The sequence below is a fragment of the Centruroides vittatus genome, unplaced genomic scaffold (assembly GCF_030686945.1).
Source record: "Centruroides vittatus isolate TY-2023 unplaced genomic scaffold, ASM3068694v2 contig_926, whole genome shotgun sequence".
NCBI lineage: Eukaryota > Metazoa > Arthropoda > Arachnida > Scorpiones > Buthidae > Centruroides > Centruroides vittatus.
In genome coordinates, this window is record NW_027122612.1 from 3,628,556 (window position 1) to 3,645,356 (window position 16,801).

The 16,801-nt window shown below is 35.9% G+C and overlaps 2 protein-coding genes across 2 annotated transcripts in view; both read right to left on the reverse strand.

Moving 5' to 3' along the window:
- Nucleotides 1–16,801, reverse strand: part of ZnT49B (Zinc transporter 49B) — a 197,083-nt gene that overhangs the window by 38,950 nt on the left and 141,332 nt on the right. The gene's annotated exons all lie outside the window — the stretch shown is intronic.
- The window catches only part of fid (fire dancer), a 95,327-nt gene continuing 89,686 nt past the window's right edge, over nucleotides 11,161–16,801 (reverse strand). Inside the window, exon 7 of the mRNA XM_067281685.1 lies at nucleotides 11,161–15,315. Within this exon, the coding sequence (XP_067137786.1) occupies nucleotides 12,110–15,315 (3,206 nt within the window). The 3' untranslated portion in view covers nucleotides 11,161–12,109. The remainder of the gene's footprint in view (nucleotides 15,316–16,801) is intronic.

Sequence of the window (16,801 nt, forward strand, 5' to 3'; positions counted from 1 at the left end):
TACAGAATACATTGATACACTAAAACAAAAACTTGCTGCCAAAGCACGTAGACTCAAACGATACAAAACATGTACACTACGAAAACAACAAAATAAATTATTTACAAACAATGAAAAACTCTTTTACAGACAAATTAATAACAAAGCAAACACTGATACACAGCACAGTGGCACACCAACAGAAGAAGAACTCACAACTTATTGGTCTTCTCTTTGGTCCAGTGCTGTCACGCACAATGCTGATGCAGGCTGGATCGAGGAGGAGAACAGAAACTTGCACAACATACCAACTATGCCCTGTGCTGAAATAAACATACATGATTTCCAATACACTGTTAACAGAACACACAACTGGAAGACACCTGGTGTAGACAACATTCACAATTTCTGGTACAAAAAGTTTACATCACTGCACCAGGAACTAGCTAAACACCTAACACACATCATCATCAATCCACAAGACATGCCAAATTTTCTTACTCAGGGCATCACCTACATGAAACCTAAAAACAACAATACCACAGACCCCACACAATACAGACCAATTACATGTCTTCCAACACTCTACAAATTATTGACATCCTGTATTCGCAAACAAAATATACAAACATGTTGAAGAACACGACATTCTAACGGAACAACAAAAAGGTTGCCGTAGAAATCACAGGGGATGCAAAGAACAGTTACTCATAGATTCAGTCATTCTACGGCAAGCACACAAACAACACAGAAACATACACATGGCATATATAGACTACAGAAAAGCATTCGACAGTGTTCCACACAGTTGGCTGCTACATATTCTACACATGTACAAAATACATCCATCACTCATTGCATTCTTTCAAAACACTATGCAGCACTGGAGAACAACACTACATCTCAGGGTTAGTAACACTTCCATACAAACAAACGCAAATTTTTATTAGGCGAGGAATTTTTCAAGGAGATTCCTTGAGTCCTCTCTGGTTCTGCTTAGCCCTGAACCCATTATCCAACATGTTAAACAACACGCAATATGGTTACAATATCAGACATGAAAAAACAACACAGTTTACACTGTCACATCTCATGTACATGGATGACATAAAACTTTATGCATCCACACAAAAACAACTTCATCAACTCCTACAAATCACACATTCATACACCAAGGACATACAAATGGAATTTGGCCTAGATAAATGCAAAACACTTCACATAGAAAAAGGAATCCTGAAGAAAGAAGATTTTGCAGCTTGGAAATGGAGACGTTATTGAATCCATGGAAGAGGGCGAGTTCTACAAGTATTTAGGATTCCAACAGGCCAAACTAACAGAACATACACAAATAAAGCAAAGATTAATTAAAGAATACCAAAGTAGGATTAAATGCTATTCTCAGAACACAGTTAAATGCAAAACACACAGTCAAAGCAATAAACACATATGTCATTCCAGTACTCACATATTCTTTTGGAGTTATACATTGGACTCACACAGATCTTGAGCAACTCCAAAGGAAAACAAGAACAACACTTACTAAGCATAAACAACATCATCCTAAATCCGCCACAGAAAGATTAACCCTTCCACGTAAAGATGGCGGACGTGGCCTGATTGACATAGTTAACCTTCACTACAAACAAATACAGTCACTGCGAGAGTTTTTCTACAAAAAACAAGAAACATCACAATTACATAAAGCAGTAACTCTAGCAGACTCAAATAACACACCATTAAACTTACACTCACATCATATGGACACAATGCAACATATAAAAAGCATAGACACCATTAAGCAATCGTGGGCTCGAAAGGCACTCCATGGCAGGCATCCTTATGATCTGGCCCAGGATTTTGTTGACAAAACTGCGTCAAACAGCTGGTTAGCTCGGGGATGCCTCTTTGGGGAGACGGAAGGATTCATGATCGCCATACAGGATCAGGTCATAAATACTAAAAACTACAGAAAACACATACTCAAAGATGCAACACTCACAAATGACACATGCAGAAAATGTCACGTCATGCCAGAAACTATACAACACATCACTTCTGGTTGCAAGCTCTTGGCACAGACAGATTATTTACACAGACATAATCAAGTAGCAAATATAATACACCAAGAGCTTGCAAAGAAACACAAATTAGTAGACATCCACGAACCATATCTACAAATACATTCCACAGACAGTATTGGAAAACAACACGCACAAAATGTACTATGACAGAGCCATAATCACAGATAAAACAATTTATCACAACAGACCAGACATCACACTCATTGACAAACGCAATAAAATCACATACATTATAGACATATCCATTCCAAACACTCACAATATAAATATAAAACACATGCACTGAAAAAATTAGCAAGTACACAGAACTCGCTCAGGAAATAAGGCATCTATGGAGGATGGATAGGGTGCTTATTGTACCTGTTGTTCTCTCCTCTACAGGTGTGATACCACACACACTACACAAAAGCCTGGGAACATTACAATTGAATAGAAATACATACATCACACTACAGAAGGCCACTATATTGAATACATGCCACATTGTTAGGAAATTCTTGAATACTGACACTGACACTGACACACTTATTTAATTTTAGTTTTGTTTTGGTTGCTATGCCTTGACTCTGGTCCGGCATAGTACACAGCCGCCGGTGTCAACCGAGTGTAACCCACTAAACCCAACATAATAATAATAAGCGCAGAGTCCAAACGATTAGGAGTTGAAAGTTTAAATTTGGTTCACAGTTACGGTACGTCACGAGAATGCACACTAAGAAAGCATTTTTCAAAATACCCCTCCGCGTGGGGGAGAGGCTTACCCTGAAGAACTCGGCTTCTATTGTACTATTTTAGATGCGGTTTTTAGCATTTTTGACTGCGTTTAATATGGTATGCTATGAGAGTGCACATTAAGAAGGAATTTTTGGAAATTTCTCCTCGGAAGAGTGGAAAAGGGTTAAAGATTACTCCGAAGAACTCTGTTTCAACTGTACTATTTTAGATGCCATTATTTTGCATTTTTGTAGGAAATTGAACATATTTTTATACCCTTCTAAAAATTCTCAACGATATTTAGTGCTCCATCGTATTCAAAGTTGACACGGGGAGCGTCTTAATGTTCGATTCTATGTTCGAATTCATATTTATGAATGATTCTGAAAGATCCAGCTTATTTTTGGAATTAAGTAAACCTGAAGTAGAACTCAGAAAAGGTTACGAAAACGTTGGTTATTTATTATCACTTAGTGGTACCGGTTAGTGGTACGCACTGGTTAGTAGTTGCAGTTAGTCTTAATTATCGTTATCCCGGTGTGGTAAGCAGATATCGAAAAATTCTCTAATTAGTCTCGGAAGAGGGAAGGGCCTAATTCTTGTACCCGGGTTAATTGAAATTCACGATCACGATTGAAACAAAGGAATTAACACTTAGATAAAATTTAAAGCCATTTATACCGAAGTTAGATACTTAATTCTCCTAACTTTAATTACTTTTGTAATTTCTGCTTTTGCTGGCATGTTCATTTATTATTATTCAATTGAAAGGGAACAAGCAGCTCTTCGCTTGCCCTTCGTCATTTCCAGACGAACGACAACCCAGAACTCACCACGTGGAGGTGGCTGCCTCAGAGTTCCACCAAGAGTTGGAACGAATGCCACTCCACAAGTGACTGACATCTCTTGTCGAGTTTCATTCGTCCTAACTCACACAACGAAAATATTTATAATTATTTACTAATTATAATTACTAATTACTTAATATACGTGTGTCCCGTTCCTTTAAGGCCTGCTCGGATGAAGTCAGAAAACGCCAACGGGAGGCGTCTACTAACCTCACCCGAGCGGGCCTTAAAGAAGCGGAACACAGAGAGCCTTCTTCGCTTTTCCGTAAATTATTGAAGTTTAGTTGATCACAAGTTTAACAGGAAATCTGAAATAAAAGAAAAACGCGAACGTACGAAAAAAATTTTACTTAACAATGGCCTCGTACAATAGAAAAAGCCAACATTGTAACAATTTGTTACGTATTGTTAGATTATATTTCTAACAACGCGTGACGTGTTACGATCCCGTCATGTTTTTACGTCGTGTGTTACGTGAAAGCATCAATCGGTTTGAAATATTTCAAAAAAGATTATTTTGTAAAAATATTTATTAAATAAATATATATATATACATATTTATTAAATATACAGTGGGTGATCGGTTAACGAACATAATTCGTTTCAAGACTGTGTTCGCTATGCGAATTGTTCATTAACGGATTATCGATTTACCGTAGGTTTTTACAAAAAGCAAGACAAACAAGACATTTTCTATGACAGACTATATATAAATTCTAGGCGATGAATATTTAATGAATGGTTCGCCTGTCTTATACAGGCGAACCATTCATGAAAATGAATTAGAGTTTTTAAAAGCTTGTTTATAGAACGGAGTGTTTCGCATGTCGATTTACCGAATCAGCATTCCGACCGAATGCCGTTCGCTGAAATTCAGGTTTTGTTTGGCTTGCCTCAAAAAGTCTATCCGGATAGCAAAAAACAGAAAATTCGGATTATTGAATGAACTCGTTAACTTAGAAGACGCCATATATAATGAGGATCCTGAAAAACTAGTCGATGTTAATAGGAGGGTGGTTGACTTAACTGAAGCTGTCCATTAGAATTATACTAGTAATTATGTGAAGAAGCTAAAATGGATTTTGCATAAACAAATTGGTAAAAATACCAAGAATAATCTTATTGCTTTCCAAGTGTGGGACCAAATAGAGGTACCAACAAGGATCAAGAAACTTCTAGGAAAAAGTCCAAATTTTGTCCCTGCAGACGCTATGAACTGGGAAACTTCCACACAGGAGATTGAAAGAGGCATCGTTAGGCTGGATGCTTTGGAAAAGTAGTACAGATGGAAAGCGGTCATTAACAACAGGCAGAAATGTCGAACAGGAGGTATTAGAAGAAGTGACATTAGACTCACTAAAGATTGGTTAAAGCACAATGAACTGGTGATGACTAAGGCTGATAAGAGTAAGCAATTGGTAATAATGAAAAGGCTGACTTATAACAAAGCACTAATGGATTACTTTGAAAAGACAGAATGTGAAAAAGTCAACAGGAAGATAATTGGAAGTTTGGTTAGAAGGGACAGGAAACTGGAAGTCTCTAATCTTGCCACAGCTTTGCCTTTACTCAAGAAATGCAGAAACCCTAGACCTGGAATACCTAGGTTGTTCGCTTTCGCTAAGGTACGACAAAAACAGGTAAAGAAATAAGACCGGTTGTGGAAAAATGCAAGGGACCCACGTTTCTATTAGGAAACACTTCACATCTCATGCCTTCTCTTCTTTCAATTTCTCAGAGAGCAAAACTGTTACAAAATACAGATAGCTCTACTTACTCTTTAGTTAAATGTAAATGTAAAATTAGGAAAGAGGTTACATGAATATTTATCATCGCAGCTGGACACGGATACTCTAGTTACACTTAATTCTCTGAATGTGGTCAAATATTTACAAAACATTTCGTTAATGGAGGATGAGGTTGCAACTGTTCTCGACTACGAGAATATTTATCCCTCAGTTAAGATAGAATCATGTGTGGACGCACTTTTGGATTTTTTATACGGCAAAAACTCGAAGTTGCTTACTTACACTAATGAAGTAGAGGAACTGGCTAGATTGGTGTGCCATGAATCTTGTTTCACTTTTAATGGGCAGACGTACAGAGAAGAGAGGTCCCTATGAGAAGCCCGCTCTCAGAGATCCTGTGCGAATTGGTAGTTAGGAGACTAGAAAGAAGAATTCTTCACAATTTTAAGGAGGATATCGTTTATTTTAGCAGATATAATATGGAAAAATAACAGCAAGATTAAAGATTTTATGGATAAGATCAATGATAATAATGATGGCCTTAGTTTAAGATTGGAACAGAAGAGTTCCATAGGTGTGCATTTTCTAGACATCAGTATCAAGTTCAAAAAAGGCCATTTATCCACTAGCGTGTTTATTAAATCATACCACAGCCCATTGTATATTCCACCCCAATCCAAGGATCCATTTAGGTATATAAATTGCGGCTTTTCGAGCTTTGATAAGAAGGGTATTTTTGTATTGTGACAGAATCCAAGACAGGATTAAAGAAATAGATAGAATAATGAACGTGGCCCAGACCCCGAATTACCGAAAAAGCAGTCCTAGGAATGGTCAATAAATATGAAGCGAACATCAAGAAAAGGTCATTTAAAAGTGTTCCGACTGGAGTCGTGAAGTTTACTTATAATGAAAGTATGAATAACGAAAGAAGTTGCGGACAAAAAAGGTTTCAGAATGCTTATAAAGAGGGCCCCAAATTTATACAAAATCCTCAGAAATGATAAAGACAGCATAGAGTCAGAAGAAAGAGCGGGAGTTTACAGAATTCCATACGAGAATATGGAATTGGATATTAAAAAAGACTATATTGGAGTAACCATTAGAAGTTTGGGACTTACTCAAGGAACATAGTTATAATATCAGAAAGGGGTCTAATGAAACAGTCTTGTCTCAAATGGCGCAAACACAAGGTTCTGTAGTCAAATGGAATGATGCCATCATCAAATCTTTATATTCCCCTTTTTTGGCGATGACCGCTGAAAAGATTCAAATTTATAGGAGTAAATTACAGGAAGAATGTTTGAATGCGAGGGATGCAGAAAGTCTTTCCTCTGCATGGAAGTTTATGATTAAAAAATTTACTAAGAACTCTAACCAGTTAAAGTAGTAATTTTTAATTTTTATTAGAGGTGTTATGTTAATTATAGTAAGCAATCCTATATACTTATTTTATGTTTTTTATGTTATCCCGTTGGTTATTTAATTTTTAAATTTTGTATTCTATTTTTGGAATGCTTTAGTTCCAATTTCGTTCACAACTGATGATGGCTTGTAAATCAGGCTAAAAACGTTTGTTTTTGAAATAAATATTTTCTCGGCAAGGATAAGGTGTTATTTGTATGTATGTTTGGTGTTTTGCTGAATACTTTCTGATATGATCTAACAATACGTAACAAATTGTTACAATGTATTGTTGGCCTTTTCTATTGTACGAGGCCATTGTTAAGTAAATTTTTTTTGTACGTTCGCGTTTTTCTTTTATTTCAGATTTCCTGTTAAACTTGTGATCAACTAAACTTCAGTAATTTACAGAAAAGCGAAAAAGGCTCTCTGTGTTCCGCTTCTTTAAGGCCCGCTTGGGTGAGGTTAGTAGACCCCTCCCGTTGGCGTTTTCTGACTTCATCCGAGCAGGCCTTAAAGGAACGGGACACACAGACACCAACGGAGATGGAGAGGGTTCTCTGTCCTCTCCATCTCCCGTATAGTAAGTAATTAGTAATTATAATTAGTAAATAATTATAAATATTTTCGTTGTGTGAGTTAGGACGAATTAAACTCGACAAGAGATGTCAGTCACTTGTGGAGTGGCATTCGTTCCAACTCTTGGTGGAACTCTGAGGCAGCCACCTCCACGTGGTGAGTTTTGGGTTGTCGTTCGTTCGGAAATGACGAAGAGCAAGCGAAGAGCTGCTTGTTCCTTTTGACAGCTTGTGTTTGTTTTACTCCTTTTGCTTCGAGGGCAGTAAGAGATCTTTTTAAGTCTTACTCTTCGTGGGTTCTGTCAAGTCCAGAACAGGGACGGCCTAGTTATAAGGGACAGGGTTTGACATATCAAGAACAGATCGTCCGTGAAAAAATTTTTGGGGTTTAGCGACCGCCAGAATTCGATCCTAGAGCGGTAGTTGGAAGTCTTACATCCGACCGTCATCTTGTTACATCCAGGTCTTATAAGCCAGGATGGAGAGTCGGAGTCGGGAGTCGAGGAGTCGAATCTATTTATGGGAGTCGGAGTCGGAGTCGATTTTAAAAAATACCGACTCTCGAGTCGGAAGTATTTCTCCTCCGGCTCCCCATCCCTGCTTATAAGTATAACAATACTGACATCTTTATATAAACAAAGAAGAGATTAAAGGAAAAAATAATACAATTTATTGAATAAATTTATTTTAAATATTTATCGTTAAAATATTTTGAAATACTAAATACATCAAAAAGATTAATTTTAAAAAACAACGGCAAATTTCTAAATCATCCACTAGAGTGCACTGTTTGCTTTGATTTGAATTTTCAGTCAACGTGACTTTGGTAATGTGGCTTTTACCACGAAATTCGTTCTTAAAAAGTTATTTAATAGACAAATATTTTGTTGTTTACAATACAAAATTTGAAGAAATCACATTATTTAAATAACTTTATCTTCTACAAATAAGGATACAGAAACAATAATTTAGGCTCAATTCAAGCTCTGAACGATATGTTTGGAACCCTAACAGAGCTGTAGAGCATAGTCATACGAACAAAAAAGTCAAAGAAACCATACCTGTACGAGCGACCTTTCGCGAGATATAGCCCCCAAAAATTACTCTATGTGACATATTGCTATGCTTTTTTTTCTTATCTCGAAACACCCCCACGGATGTGTGTGTTTGCCTGTAGTTTGCTTTATATTTCAGGACCCCGTGGACCAGAAATTTTGAAATTAGACAGGAATACATTTAGGGCATTGATGCTATTACAAGTCTAAGGATAGGGAGGGGATCATGTCTCGAACAGAGCTGCCAGAACTGGTACTTTAGTGCCAAAGTTGGTACTTTTGCTTAAAAAAATAGATATTTTGGTGGTGTTGATACTACTTCAATATAATTTTGTACTATTTTAACAAAAATATTTAATTTTAAATTATCCTGTATCATTTATTTATTGGCATGTATTAATAACGTAACGTTTTCTAAATCAAGAATTAATCGTAACAATCGAATCTGACAATCCTAACAAACAAATTTGGCAATGTCGTAACTTTTTAAATGACCTAATCTCGTTCAGTAGTTCAGTCAGTCTGAGCCATTAGTGATCAGTCGTGGACTCGTGTAACTCGTGTTTCACGGCTTTGTGAATTGTGATTTTTTCCGCTTGTGCGAGTCATGGCAATTAATTTGGCCTCTGTTTCAGGAACTACTAATCACAATGGTGAGAAACAGTACACAAACAGAATATTGTATTTTTTGCGCAACAAAATGATTATAAAGAAATTTTAATCGAAATTACTCAAAATCAAATAACAAAATAATTAGACCAAAGCATTGTTTAATATATAATCGGGTTGCCGTATGGTAGATTTCAACGTAAATCCGTCTCTGTAATCCAAAAAAACACTGGTAGACGTATCTCACAGCAATTTCTGGTTAGCAAATTGTTTTTTATTTACAATTGAACTGCATAAATCATATGAAGTTCAATTGTAAATAAAAAAACGATTTGCTAACCAGAAATTGCTGTGAGATACGTCTACCAAAGTGTTTTTTTGGATTACAGAGACGGATTTACGTTGAAACAAAGCATCATTGTTAAATTTTTTGCGTAGAAAATGATTAAAATTGCATATGATTGTCTCTTGTACGAACACACGTTGCACAGCGAATGCTCATGCTGGTTTTAAACGATGTTTATTAGCTTTGTCCGAACAAAATCCATTCTTGAACAAGAGATCCCGATCTCCTGGAGTGTTTACGTTAAAGACTGGCAATCAGCTCGGAAAAGTTTCACGTAGGGCAACAAAACCTTGCCATTATCAAAAAAACGTTCCACAAGAAGTCTTATAGTTTTGACACCCATTGCAAAATCGCGGAGCTTAGTGAGGCCGTTAAGCATGATACGCTCCAAGCTGCAAATTCGTCACTTCCGCAATATTCATGAGGTTGTACTGGGTTTTCTCTCTCTCCAGATCATTCTGTAGACAGAACCTTGACTCGTCAGTGATCAGAACGTTGCCCCATTCGTTTAAAGCCAAATGTCAATGTTTTTGATATCATCGTTAACAGTCTCTTTTGTGCACAACGGTCAATAGAATATAACGTACTGGGCATCTGGCAAAAGAAGACTATTAGCCTGAAGCTTCCTGTAGACAGTTTGTCGTGTAAACTTTCTGCAGAGAGCTGCAATTTACTGTTAAGACACGCTGTCAAATGCCGGTTCTGTTAACAGGCACGAATCCGCAACCAGTGTTTATTGGTTTCATCCACTCGGTCACTGGCGAGTTCTGTGCATAAAGAACAACGAAGAAATCGAATAATGAAGTGATTAGCCACTTTTGTTTAACGTTGCCTTTGCACATAAGACTTTTCTGTACAGTACTTTTGGCTTAAGAAGGAAAAGAACGTGTAGATAAGTGATATTCTATATTTTCTAGACAGCTTCAATCGACTTTATGTTGTTTCCAAACTGTAATCTGCACTGAAAGATATTTTGACAAATAATATGACATTAAAACAGATGGGTAAAATGAAGTTAAAGAAGATTATTTTAAATAATAATTGATCCTTTAGTCAATGTTACAATTTGAAAAATCGGTAGAAATATCAATTTCTTTAAAGATCACGCTGTTCTTCTAGATTACTTTAAGATCAAAAGAAGGTTTCAGTCATCATAAGTTTATAAATTTATAGAATTCGGTAGGATTTATGGAAATTACACCGTCACCTTAGTACTACTAAGGTAACGATTAAGATAATTTCCGTAACGTTTTCTTTTTACGCTGTTTACAATATCTGTCCTGAACAAACCTTGTATAACTATTACTTTTTATTAAAATTATAAATTTATTTTGGAAAAAAATACAATTTTCACATAAACAAGTTTTTTAATTTTATTAATATTTTAATAAAATTTTAATAATAATTATAAATCGAGATCATTTGATGATGAACAATGTTTTCATATCGTTGATGGACATACATCGAGAATTTATTTACAGATGCATTTATGTTGTCATATTGATAATTTAATTAATTATTATTGTTTTATTTCAGTGAATTTTGACATTAACTTAACCAATAAACATTATAGAAAAAATTTTTTAATCAATTTTTTAACTAGAAAATTCAATTTTAAAATCGAAAATATTAAATGTGTTTGAAAATAACATTCATTAAAATTAAACCAAAATTTAAAAATTTGGCATATTTTAACATCTATAAAGATTTCTAAGTTGATTTTAAGATCTTATTTAACTAAATATCTGTCACGAAATGCAAATGATTCGTGAAAAAGAAATATTCGAACGACTAATTAACGAGACAAAAATGATCTTTTATTTTTATTCAAATTGTAAAAAATTCGTTGTTCAAATTAAATAATATTTTAACGTTGATAAGCCAAGACGAAGAAATAACAGGTCAATCACGACGTTAACCTTATTCGGGTTTTCATTTCTTCATGGCACTGGAAAAAAGAATTTTTTTTTTCTTGCATGCCAAGTGGCAAACAGGAATGTAAAGGCCACAACACCAAAATTGATGATCATAAGGTTTTTATTATACATTCAAATATATAACTTTATAACGATGAAGATTTGAGTTTAAAAAGACCTTTGAAGAATTACAAAAATTAATTCTTATTTGGAAGAATAGAGAATGAGTGTTTTCTTTTTTTTTCCATTGAGCTCGAATGCCTTCGGAAGATCATTTATTTTTATTTTATTTTATTTCTCATCTGGACGTGGCAATTTTCTGAATAATAATAACAAAAGATGGAAGTTCTGCTTCGATTTCTTTCGAGATCTTCCGGACTATTTGATAACTATGAAATTCTTATAACTCGCGGGATTTTTTTTCTCAGGATAATTGTTAAGGCCATTTGAAAATATAAATTATCCTGAAAAGCAAAGTATTAGAGAAATAATCTTCGACGATAGAATCGATGGCAAATAATGTACCTGTTACATTCTTGAAGAAGGAAGACGAAATTTCATTTAAAGACAGGAGCTATAAAGACCATGCATCACTTTTCATCAGCCGCATATCTTGGTCCCTGCTCGAGTTCCTCTTTCGCTATTCCATAGATTCAAAATATAAATTCTTGATATTTATTATACACAATGATATTTACTCACCTATTCTTTATGGATAAGATTGTTTATATAGAAAATTTTACAAGGGAGTTCACAAATGACTCGTATCGTAGCCATTAAGAGGGAATTTTTTTTTATCAAAATCTGAAATCTTTATCCTCGTTTAATTTATATCGTCCAAACTTGTACTTTTTCCGCTACAACACACCAATTAGAATGATCGTAATAGGAAGAAATGATGTGAAGATTTTCTACGTGAGTTTCAATCAAATGATCTAATTCACCCTCTCGAAAAACGTGATAATACCGATGATAAGTCATAGGACCACCGGCATCGTTGCCTGCCAAACTTTCCTGCGATGTTGATAAAGATTGAGAAGTGTTTCTACTCAAGCTGCTCGGTTGATCTGCGTGATCACAATTTCGGGAAGTCCATTCCATTACGTCATACATCTCATCTGTGTTAGCAACAGGGAGGATTTCTAGCTTTCCGAAGCTGTTTTCTGGAATTGAAGTAAAGCTTGTCTGCATTAAATCAACATCAGATTCATCTGTTGATCTACTATGTCGTTTTTCTCTCTGACCTTCCGATAACTGGCACAAATGATTAGATGCGGGGAGATCTTCTTCGGTGTCTTTTGATCCAATAGAAGCTGTCACACTGGAAACGTCGTGCTCAAACGATTCTTCTGGATTTTGTTCTTCTGACGATTCTCGGACAAAAGAGCTTTTTCTGTCGGATGAATCAGAACGATTAAAGATGTCGTGTGTGGGAAGAGAATAATCATGATCCGAGCTGTCTTCGTGAATAATTTCTTTAGTATTTCTAGAATGCTCGGAAGATGATCTTCTTTCATCGTCTGCAGAATGCTGGCGGTGCAAGTCAGAGCAATCTTCCGAGGTCGTAGAAGATTGACGTGAAAATTGTATACTGGATGTATCATTTTCTTCCGAAGACTGCTGTTTCAAAGATTTTCGTACTGAAAGATCTTTTTCTTCTTCTTCTTCATGCGTAGTATTTTCTATTAACTTCTGATGAATGGGCATATCGTCATCTGATTCTTCATGCCTTTCATCATTACTTTCTAATTCCGCGATACCAGATGAAAATTGCCAAATCAGAGTCGGATTCCATCTGGATACGCTTCCTCCCCCTCGAGGTCTTTCATCCACACACAGACGTACTCGAAAAGACTTTAGCTCTTTTATCGGAGACAATGGGTCACTAGCGTCACTTAGAGATCTTCTTGGTAATCGAACGCGTTTGGTACTCTGCTCTTCTAAACTACTTGCACGACAACAGTGCTTCAGAATGCCTACCGGTTTTTTAACCGTTTTATTTCCTTCCATCTTTGGTACAGATTTTGTTTGAGAAATCATTGTTTTTAAATCAAATATTTCATTATCTTTAGCGTCATCTTGTGCGTTTTCTCCATCATCTGGAAGATTGTCAAGTTCATCTTCTGAAAGATCAATTGGCTCTGAGCGACACAGTCTACGAAAGGTAACGGATTTTGAGGAAACACTTTCTTCATCTTCTTTGGTGGTAAATACTTCCACCGTATCATTTTTGGAATCTTCGTCTTCTTCTTCTTCTTCAATTTCTAGCGATTTCCTCACGTACATAGGACAGGGTAGTGAAGATCTTCTCATGTCTTTCGAACTCGCTACACTAGATTCGTGACGAAAGTCTAGATCTACGCTAGTAGAACGAGATCGCCTGCTTTTCAGCAATTCTCCATCAATTTTGCTTTTCCATCCAATTGGTTTAATATCCTGTAATATCTCTCTCACTTCTGTGCATTCGGCATCTAAGTATTTAGACAAAAGTTTGATTCCTGTTTCACCTGAATCCGAGTTAGCTTCGACAGAACCTCCTCTGGATGTTATCGTCAGAGGAGAGGCTTGAAGAGAGCGACTTGTTCTCCTAGTTCTTCCCGCCAAAGCTTCTAATTCACTAGGACTACGATATATAACAGAGATGATACTTTCGTCACTTTCCACGCTCGTATCACTTTGAAGACTTTGTCCTTTCCACTGGACAACGGATACTGTTTCTTCCACGTCGCTCTTCAAGCTATTCCATCGAGGAGTGCATGAAGGAGATTGATGTTCTTTATTATCATCTGCAGGTGAAGAAAACTGTCGTTGGTCGCCATTCATTTTCGGAACGTTGATATCTATGCTTAAACTTCTTTTTACAAAACCATTTCGGAGTAATTTTGATTTTTCGTCTTCAGCCATTTTATCGGAAATGTTGAAATCAGAATTTTCATCTTGATTCGATTTCCATTCGGAAGAAGTTTTTTCAACTTCATTGAGTTGATTGGCTTCAGCTTTAATCTCAACAGGTTCTTCCATAGTTGATGATTTCGACAAAAAACGTAGTTCAGGCATTGACCAATAGCTGACCAATCGTTCCTCTTCTTCTTCATCGTGACTAGGTGGAGATTCTGGCATCAACTGCCCATAAGTATCGGTGGATTTTTCTACCAAGTTTGAAGTTTGCTCTTGATTAGAAGTCTCCATCAAACTGGGCACATTTGATTCTTCTTTTTCTTCGTCAGTAGGAGAATCGACAGTTTGAGTGGAATTTTGATCCACTATAATGACGTTTCCATTGGCAATATCAGAAGAGGTTAGTGAATTTGAGGCTACTACTACTTTTTCTTCTTCACTTCTTTCAAATTCCTCGTATTGAAACATGCAGCAAGCGGTGGAACGAGACCTTACGATCCCATTTAATGCAGGTCCAGGCTTTCTTGCATATTCTCTTGGATCACTTGCCGTAGAAACTCTTTTTTCTCGATGCTCTTCTTGATCCACTGGAGATTTTTTCGGTCTTAAGATATTGGGAATTATTTGAAACAAATCTCCTAACGATTTGAATCTGTGAGCCGTAGGACTGAACTCTGTTTGAGCCGGAGCTGGTGGACTAGTATCCATGATAGTTGGTTCCTCTTCTAAATGTCTGAGTTCAATGTGACCATTCTCGCCGGGATCAGAGTCTTGACTATCAGAAAACCAAGAGGTCCTACATTTACGATAAAAATAAGACTGTCTACGAATGTAAGAAGCACCGGGATTCGATAATTTTTGCAAAGCTCTTCGCAAGAAATTATAACAAGTTTCTCCCGAAGATGACATCTCGGTAGTATTCTGATTACAAGGGGCCTCGAAGCTACGTCCTTGATAACGACCCCTGGCATTACTAAATAGCTGCCGTCTCTGAGCTAATGGTTTATTTACTGGTTGAGAAACGGGAGTGCTATTGATATCACTATCAGATGTGTGCGAATAGGCTTGATATATGAGAATATCGTCGTCACTAGTTGTAGTACTTGTCAGGTCTTTTTCTGCCGACGATCCACGATCTGAAAACAGAAAAAAACATAATATTTTACTATAGTGACCTTCGAAAGTTAAAATGTATTATTTTTTATTGCAGTGAATTTTTAGATTTAATAGGATATAGCAGAGGATCCAACTTGGCCATTAGCGACCCTGATGAGATAATCGATTTATTTGAAGGTCTATAGACAAGTTTATTTTTCATAGTTTAATACTTTAAATTGGTATCATCCAATAGGTTTGCGAGCTATAAGGTATTTGAGTGTAAGTGGTGCATCTTTTTTGAGTTTAGGAAGCTCCTAATTACTTTCCAGATGAAGACATAAAGTACTCAAAACGTTTAAAATTAAATTTTGGCCATAGTAACCGATCAAATCTCGCTTAAAGTTGGCGCTCTTGCTGCTCGGGAATGATACAAATTTTGATAGATTTTTTGCGTGTTGGTAACATTATTGTGAACGATTATTCAGGCAACAGGTAGAACGAGTAGTTATTTTACATGCCATGCATCTTGCAGATAGCCAATAGTGTTAGTTTTGTCAACATAATCGTAACAAAGAAGATGATGATTATTATTTCTATTCACTGAAGATTTACTGTAAACTAACCATAAACTTTCGTACAGTTGAGTATCAATTAGTGTTGCCAACCGTCATCCATTTGGGAGGACTGTCCTCCATTGAACTGTATTGTCTTCCCTCTTCCTTTATCAATAATATCCTCCTTTAACAACAATATTAATGGGTTGTTTTTTTTGTTTACTTTATTATCCCTGAAATATTCTCATTATAAAGTAATAGTTTCGTTTTTATCACACGCTAGAATAACAGAAAGAGAAAGACGCTACTATCAATCAGAGTTGGACAAAAAAATAAAATTTAGGGATAACAATTCGTTGTGCAACGGTTGATAAGAATTCTAACATTGGGTTTAAAACCCTATTTATTTTCTATTTAATGTTTTATAATTTTCAATTAATAAACGAATATTTATAACAAAGTACTTTGTTATAATTGTCTTCCGTTGTTCAATGTCTGTGGTCCTCAGTTTTGTACAAGAAAAGTGACAACGCAAGTCATGCCCCGTAATGAATTTCTTTAAAGTTTCTACACAAATATAGTGGCACCTCGGAACTCGAACTCGTTCCAGAAGGCGTTTGAGCTCCAGAAAGTTCGAGTTCCAAACAATTTTTCCCATAAGAAATAATATAAAGTGAATTAACCCGTTCCCAACCTAAAAAATGCCCATTTTAATTCTAAAATATAATTTAATATAAAATAACACAGGAAAATGTCCCAATCAATGCATAAAACAATGTAATAAAATGCGGGGGATGAACTGAGTGCAAGTGGGTATCTCATGTAAGTGTCTCAAGACTCTTATCAACGGATTTAGAAAAGAAACGGATTTTCATTGTTTAGAAGACTTTATTACTAAAAATAAAAAAAAAATTATTTATATATTTCGTTATTATATCTTATAGATCGGCGTTGATCAACCGGTGATCCT